The following is an 8,349-nucleotide window of genomic DNA, read 5'->3' as shown; positions in this document are numbered from 1 at the left end:
CATGACAGAAATATGCATTATCCTTCACCCCTGTCATATATCTAGGAACTTTGTGGGATAAATGTAGAAGTCATAAATAACAATAGGCAGTGGGAGGGATTCTCCCACCATGGGCTTCCAACCTATAAAAAGAGTCATGTCCATGAGGAAATAGGCTATTTGGCATCAGGTAAGAATGTAAAATAGTCATTTGTGGTCACCTATTGTCTTGCTCTGGGAAAGCCTACACCTTATGGCATTTCTGTCCCTTATAGTGGGGGCAATGGGACAGATAAAGAATGCACCTGTTCTTGTAAGATTGAGTTGATTGCATTTGACCTTTTGGTCCAAGAGAAGAGAATCAGTTAATTGTCCAGGTAACTCTGCAGGAACTCACAAGGCCATATCTAGACAACTGTGATTTTGCGTAAAACTCCCTCCCTTACCTCTTTTACAGATGGGATACCAGATATCCAAATTAAGATAGAACTCAAAATAGTTTAAGGTGATTCAATTTGATCTACTACCAAGCAAGAAACATTTTATTTAGGTAAATGAGCATTATTTGTTTTGAGAGAGGACAAGAAAATAGTGTTGCATGACATATTTTTAAATGTCATCAAGTATAATTTCCTTTTCATAGATTTTTACTAGGGAAATAATAATTCATAAGACAGTTGCCATTTGACTATAATTTTTCACCCTTCCAAGACAGAGGTCTTTCCACACCAATCATACCACCAACTTTGGTCCTTCTTCACCATTGTGCACTGGGTCCCTAGTACATACTCAACCCCTCCCTATGCTTGGTCTTGCTGCAACAGACTAATTTTCACCTTGTGTCTTGCCTTTCCTTTCTTGTTTTATTATTATTATTTGTTCATTTTTATTGTCACCAGGGTTATTGCTGGGACTTGATGCCAACACTGCAAATCCACCACTCCTGGCAGCCACTTTTTTCCTTTTTGTTCTTTTTCTATCTTTTTACCCATTTTATTGGATAAGACACAGAGAAGTTAAAACAGGAGAAGAAAATATAAAGGAAGAGACAAAGATAGACACCTGCACACTTGCTTCACCACTCCTAAAACTCCGCCTCATCACACACCAAGCAGGTGGGAAGTAGGGGTTCTAAGCAGGTCCTTGCACGTGGTAATATGTGTGCTTAACCAGGTATGCTACCAAACAGCCCCACCCCTCTTTTGTTTCTTTTTTGTTTTCAATTTTCATTTATAAATAGGAAATACTGACAAGACTATAGGATAAGAGGAGTACAATTACCCACAGTTCCCACCACCAGAGCTCCCTATCCTATTCCCTCCCGTGATAGCTTTTCTATTCTTTATCCCTCTGGGAGTATGGACCCAGGATCCTTATGGGGTGCAGAAGGTAGAAGGTCTGGTTTCTGTAATTGCTTCCCCACCACACTAAACATGGACATTAACAGGTAGATCATACTCCTAGCCTGTCTCTCTCTTTCCCTAGTGGGGCAAGGGTCTGGGGAGGTGGGGCTCCAGGACACATTGGTGGGGTCACCTGCTCAGGGAAGTCAGATTGACATCATGGTAGCATCTGGAACCTGGTGGCTGAAAAAGAGTTAAGATATAAAGCTGGGTCCATACTCCCAAAGGGTTAGAGACTAGGAAAGCTATCAGAGGAGTAGAGGGGATACATAGCTCTGGTGGTGGGAATTATACAACTGTTATAATATGGTCTCGTCAATGTTTCCATTTTATAAATAAATAAATTTTTAAAAAGATATAAAAAAAGAACAACTTTTAGTTTCCCTTTCTGATCTTCTTTCTCAACTTCTGTTGATGAGTGGGATCATCCCATACTCATCTTTATCTTTCTGACTTAGCTCACTTAACATATTCCTTCTAGCTCTGACCAAGATGGGTCAGAGAAGTTGAGTTCATTGTTCTTAGTAGCTGTGTAGTATTCCACTGTGTATATATACCACAGCTTTCTCAGCCACTCATCTGGGATATGGAGATTGGGTGGTGGGAACTGTGTGGAGTTGTACCCCCCCATCCTATGATTTTGTTAATGTCTCCTTTCTTTCTTTTTTTTTTTAAATTTTTTACATAAACACCACTCCCACCACCAAAAGACTGTCCCATCCTCACCACCCACCCCCTACCATGCCGGGAAGCGCAATGTACACCCTCCCCTTCACCACAGGGTTTCGCCATGTCTTCCCACAAGACTTTCAGAATCAAGCGCTTCCTGGCTAAGAAGCAAAAGCAGAACCGTCCTATTCCTCAGTGGATTCGGATGAAAACTGGTAATAAGATCAGGTACAACTCTAAGAGGAGACACTGGAGAAGAACAAAGCTGGGTCTATAAGGATTCCTCTCTAAGATTCGCATATGTTTATGCTGGGATAGACTGCTAGGATTTTGGGCGGAGCTCTGTTGTCTTGCACACTTGATTAAGGACCCCACTCGGCTTTGTATCTCTTCCTGTTACCTGACTCAGTAACAATAAATATGTGAGCTATTTAAAAAAAAATGTCTCCTTTCTTAAATAACTAAAACAAAATTGTTGATTAATCATGAACTAAAGGCTGGAGTAGTTCAGATGAAGATTTGGGGCCTCAGTTTTAGAAAAAGCTGGTAGGTCTATTTTAGGTATATTCCATGGGACCCAAGACTTTACAAGTTTTCGCCTTCTCCTGACATCAAATATGCAGGTGGATCCAGTTACTGTCTGGGGAGATTGTGCCATATTTGGAAAAAGGCCTAAGAAGTTGGATCAGGGAAGAGAATAGCTCCCAATATGGGAAAGTATATAAATATTGTTAAGTGTAAACTCATCGATTTGATCAGGGGCCCATATTCATCACAGGAGCCTGTGCAACCTCTGCATCCCTGTAGGTCTGAGCTCACATTCTGTGGTCATGGCTAGGAACATTCCAGGCTGCACTAATTTCAGGACCCAACTTCCTCGTGTGATAGTTAAGAGTATGTTATCCAACCTCCCTTAGGAGAATGGAACATTCCCTACCATTGTTGATCCATATTGAGGGTAAGATCCTATGGGGGCCCACAAAGGTGTCCATTATGTTGTTCCTCATGGAGATGACCAGTGACAGTGGAGAGAGGGATCTTTTAGAGGTCTAGGCTCATCATGTTTGTGTGGGAATACTAGGACTCCCTGACTACTGCCCCAGGTGATGGGGTGGCCTGGTAGTGACTAAAGAGTCATCCTTAAAGTATGCCAGTCTCTTGCCCTTATTCAGCTTTTATAGTTTTTACTTTGTCTATCTGACAAGGTTAACTTTGGAGTGGATGAGGGAAATGTAATAGAGATAGGTGAGGAGGGTATCTAGATCTAAGTAGAAACTATTTGATTAGGTGTTTTATGGTGTCTTTTTAGGTCTTTCTACTTGCTTGCTGAATTTATTGACTTACTGCAAACTATTGTGCACTTTTTGCTTTAAGGTATGTATTTTCCCTCAACTTATGTATACATGTGTACATAAGCCTTATTTCATGGACTCTGTTCTATATCTAGGTTTTGAGGTTTTTTAAGAAGTGCGCCACCCAAAATGGAACTAAGGAGTCCTATGAGCTCGGAAAGGTCTCACTAGAGTAATGTAGCTGAAGGGTTGCCATTTCACACCTGACATCTCTGGACACAGTCCAAAGTGAAACATACCAAGGTAGTACTGGCTGCATTGACTAGATTGGGATCAGCAGATGCAGTATCAGTTGGTATGGATTGAGAGAAGCATGTAGGAAATTAAGCCCTACCCTAGAGGTTCCAGAACTGGGAGATATATGGGCCTTATAGAGAAAGGGGAAGGTTCCTACTGTCTAACGGTTTAAGAAGGCAATAGATAGTTATTGTTATAACCAAGTTATTTGGCAAATGGGTTAACTTTGAAAATCCCATTGTTATGATTTGCTGTCTCATACAAGACCTCACCATAATTAATGTCCTTTAATGCTATTTACATATAGCTATAGTAACACTTATGAATGACATCAATTTGTATTCACCCTTTTGCTTCTGACTGATCTTGTTGGTCTACTTCTAGTTCTCCTTCTGGGATCCTTTTTGTTACAATGCTTGACATTGTGGTCTATTTACATGGTCATTCTGTTACATTGGTTTGGTCTCACTCCCCCTGCCTCCGAGAGATTTTGGTTTAGTCCTTGCTAGTTTCGAGCTTCTTCCTTCTCCCCGCCCCCATCCTACGTACTTCTTTGGTGCGGCAGGAGGAGAGAGATGGAGGAGCCCATTGTGTTGTGATTAGGTTGTTGGACTGCTTGCCTGCTCATAAATAAAGATTAAACTGCGTTCTCAACTCAGCCATGAGTTTCTGGTCGTCTCTGTCTCCCGCCTGTGAAGCCAACCAATATTATTCTTTCAAATGTCATCCAAGATGAAGCAAAGGAGATTATTTCATACATTTTTATAGTTAAGTATGATTCCATTAGATATCTCACAACTTTCTTAACCATTAAACTGTTGAGTATTTTCCATGTTTGGGCTATTACAGAAATTATTATTATAAACATAGATGTACATAAATCTCATTGGATAGTTGTCTGCTTTTCTTTGGGTAGATCCAAAAAAAGTGTTTGCTGAATTATAGGGTAAATCCATTTCTAATGTGGCACCTCCAGATTTTCTTCCACAGGGATTGAATCAGTATATATTCCCACCAATAGTATCCAAGCATTCTTTTTTCCTGCATCCTCACCAACATGTGTTGTTTGGTCCTTTCAAATATATAATATTCTTATAGGTGTAAAGTGGTAGCTCATTGTCTTCAATTGCATTTCTCTGATAGTCAATGATTTTAAGGATTTTTTTTATGTTGACCATCTTTCTTTTATGAAGATTCTGTGTCCTCTTCCTATTTTCTCTTTCTTCGTTTTTAAAGTTATTAGTGAAGTTTACGACTCTAGGATGACTTTTCCAGATAAAAAGATAGTGACAAGACCTAGAGTTAACTAGTAAGGAAGTTTTCTCAAATACAGTGGGGAATTGATTCAAACCTGAGTCACATACATGGCCTTCTTCCCATTCTTGAATGAGATTATTTTATTGACAAGTTTTGTAAATTCTTGTTGTTTCTTTCTTTCTTTCTTTCTTTCTTTTTTTTAACCAGGGCACTGCTCAGCCCTAGTTTATGGTGATATGGGGGGGGGGGTTTTGAACCTAGGGCTTCAGAGTCTCAGATATGAGAGTCTGTTTGCACAATCATTATGCTCTCTCCCCTGCCCATAAGTTCTTTATATACTTTATTTGTGAACTTCTTATCTGGTGTACAATTTGTAAAAATCATCTCCCATTCAGTGGCATGTCTTTCTATTTTGGTGATGGTTCCTTTCATTGTGCAGAAACTTTTCATTTTGAGGCTTTCAGTAAACACTTATTTAGCATCACACCCATAGAGAGATACTCCTCTTCATAGATTTGGTGGTCTATAATGGCACAGGAAAAACATCATGAAAAATAATTAACAATTTTTAGAAAAATTAAAATAGCCAGAAAGACCTTTTCAAACTAATGAACTTTAGTAAAAATTGCTCAGTTCCATATCTGAAATTTCTGCACAGATAAACATGATTTTTTTCTTGCTAGTTTTCTGAGTAGACTTCCAGAACTGGGCAAAAATCAAAGAGTAAAGAATCATACTTTAAAATTACCTAATCATACACAAGGTTCAAGTTTGAGATCCAGCACTACATGGGAGTGCCATGGCACTAGAGGAAGCTCCATCGTTGTGATGTTTCATTCCCATTCTCTCTCTCTCTCTCTCTCTCTCTCTCTCTCTTTCTCTCTCATCTTTCTTAGTGGAAAGTTCACTACTAAGTGCTGTGAAATCACTCATGAATAAAGCCCTTCTACACACTCACATAAACAATAACAATGAACAAACACTGAAATTTGTTAATTAATAAGGGTACTTAACTTTACGTAACATTATGTTTACCAAACTGTTTTGATCAAGAAATGCATCTCACCCCTCTTTAAAAAACAATAGTATCTATCAATTCCTGAAGAAATCAACATTTCTTCATACATGGTTTGAGCAAGTTTGGATTAGTTACTTAAAACTTAACCTTCCAGTTGAATAAAAAAAAAAAAAGGCCTAGCAAGCAAAAACTATCTAACAGAACATTAAAAAACACAAATTAGCAATATTGTCTGTATAAATCATTATTAGGGACTTTGTTTTATAATTTGGAGAACTATTGGAACTCATTTTAGCCTCACTGGTGTTGTATACTATGTTAGAGTAGTAATTTCCTCAATGGTACCCTTGTGAACAGAAGCTGTTAATGTTCTCCTCAATATACTTAATTTATCCCCAGGATATAATTTACACACTGGAGTTATCTGGGTGAATATGTAGGGGTTTTTTTTTAATCTATAAAATTTTGAATGATTCACAAAGGACAAATTATCAAGCTGACAGTATGAAAAAAAAATCAACAATTTAGTGGAAATCACTGTTTTGTCTTTAAGCATATATAGTAATATGGTCTTTTAAAATTAACATAAAACTATTACCTTTAAATATAATTTTGAAATTATTTGAGAAGAATGTCCCATTGTTTTTATTCACTATAAACCAGGGCAAGATGACCAAATTAGGAATGTCTTCTTAATGATAATCTGTATCTGAGGTTTAGTTTATTTTCTCCCAATTCACATACTGAAAGCACATAAGAACTGTATCTCTCTCCATCTCTCCCTCTCTCTCTCTCTCTCTCTCTCTCTCTCTCTCCCTCCCTCTTCCTATCTCCCACTCCCTTCTCACTTTCTGTCCTTAAAATACTTCAGTTACATAAGTGAAAAATGATCAAAGGAAAATATTCATGTTAATGTGTTATATAGCGGCCTCATTCATATTGGAATTCCTTTCTTTCCTTTTTTAGTTTATTTATTTAAAAAAAAATAGAAAATATCGACAAAAACCATAGGATAAGAGAGGTAAAATTCCACACATTTCCCACCACGAGGATTCCATGGCCCTTATTTTTGAAATAAAAATCCAGAATACAAAAAAAAGATAAATGTATCTAAGAAAACATAGTTAAACTAGGAATACTTTAAATAAGAGTGCAGCTATAACAGACTAGAATAGTAAGTCATGTCAGATTTCATATTCTACATTAAGAAGTTTTGACTATAAAGTTTGAAAAGCCACTACAAAAAACACTGTATAGGAAATACTGGTCAGGTTAGCAGAGCCCACCCCACCCCCCACCCCTGCCCTTTTAATGTCAAACAATTATTCTACCCTAAATATTTTAGGGACAAATGAAACATGTTCTCTGTTGTAGAGAAGCTTATCCTACAATAGGAAATTCACTATTACTTCTCAAGAAAAGCATCCAATAAGTTGTAAAGGGATTTAACATAGGTGAGATTACACCTGATCTAGATCAGGAAAGATTACTGGAGAAAAATAGAGCTTGAAAAAAAATTTTCAGTTTAGAAACAGTGGTGTAAAGACAGTATCAAAAGCAGAATTTATTATTGAAGTAAGGACACAAAGAAAATTGGGAGAATAGTAGGTTCAGTTCTTCAGAGCAAATAGTCAGAGATAATATCATCAAGACAAAATAGATCCTTGTAAAGAGCTTTAAGTTTCAGACTATCTACTTTATTTTGGAGCAGTAGAGAGCTAAGTCAGCCATAGAAATTTTGTGATTAGAAAAGAGATATTGTAAGTGGTTTTGAAAAGATAAGTAACTTTCTAAAAGATTGCTATAAGTAATGAATTACAGAACACATACAAAAACTTTAGAACACAGCTTGGCATGTCAAGCATATAATTATAGTACTTTTTTTAATTTTAATTTAATTTAATTTTTTTTTAATTATAGTCAGTTTGACCTCATGCTAGCATCTGGGACCTGGTGACTCAAAAAAAGAGTTAGCATAAAGAGCCAAACAAATTGTTGACTTAATTATGAACCTAAAGATTGGAATGGTTCATATGAAGAGTTGGGGAGGAGGGTCTCCGTTTTGTAGGTAGTTATTTTAGTTATATTCCAAAGAGCCCATAACTATACTAGTTTGGTGTGTGTGTGTGTGTGTGTGTGTGTGTGTGTGTGTGTGTGTGTGTGTTTCTTTTTCCTGAGCCTGACATCTGATATGCAGGTAGATCCAAGTTATTGTCTGGCGAGATGATGTCATGGCTGGAAAAAGGACCAGAAAGCTGGATCAGGAAAGAGAGTAGCTCCTAAATATGGGAAAGGTATATAAATATTTTTTACTGTAAGGGAGTCGGGTGGGTTAAACGCACATGGTGCAAAGCACAAGGACCATCCTAAGGTTCCTGGTTTGAGACCCCAGCTCCCCATCTGCATGGGAATAGCTTCACACGTGGTGAAGCAG

The 8,349-nt window shown here is 37.7% G+C and overlaps 1 protein-coding gene across 1 annotated transcript; it reads left to right on the top strand.

Annotated features, from left to right (window-relative positions):
- Positions 1–2,168: 2,168 nt before the first annotated feature.
- On the top strand, positions 2,169–2,377 carry LOC103107476 (large ribosomal subunit protein eL39). Its single transcript, XM_007516276.3, has one exon. The coding sequence runs from the start codon at positions 2,173–2,175 to the stop codon at positions 2,326–2,328; it is 156 nt and encodes a 51-aa protein (XP_007516338.1). The 5' UTR covers positions 2,169–2,172; the 3' UTR covers positions 2,329–2,377.
- The last annotated feature ends 5,972 nt before the right edge of the window (positions 2,378–8,349 follow it).

The sequence above is a fragment of the Erinaceus europaeus genome, chromosome 2 (genome assembly GCF_950295315.1).
Source record: "Erinaceus europaeus chromosome 2, mEriEur2.1, whole genome shotgun sequence".
NCBI classification, from domain to species: Eukaryota; Metazoa; Chordata; class Mammalia; order Eulipotyphla; family Erinaceidae; genus Erinaceus; species Erinaceus europaeus.
Note: the sequence above shows the minus strand (reverse complement) of the source record. Positions and strands in the feature narration are given on the sequence as shown.

What these genes read in the sequence shown, in the direction of transcription:
- LOC103107476 (XM_007516276.3), top strand. Translation starts at nt 2,173, where the DNA reads ATGTCTTCCCACAAGACTTTCAGAATCAAGCGCTTCCTGGCTAAGAAG.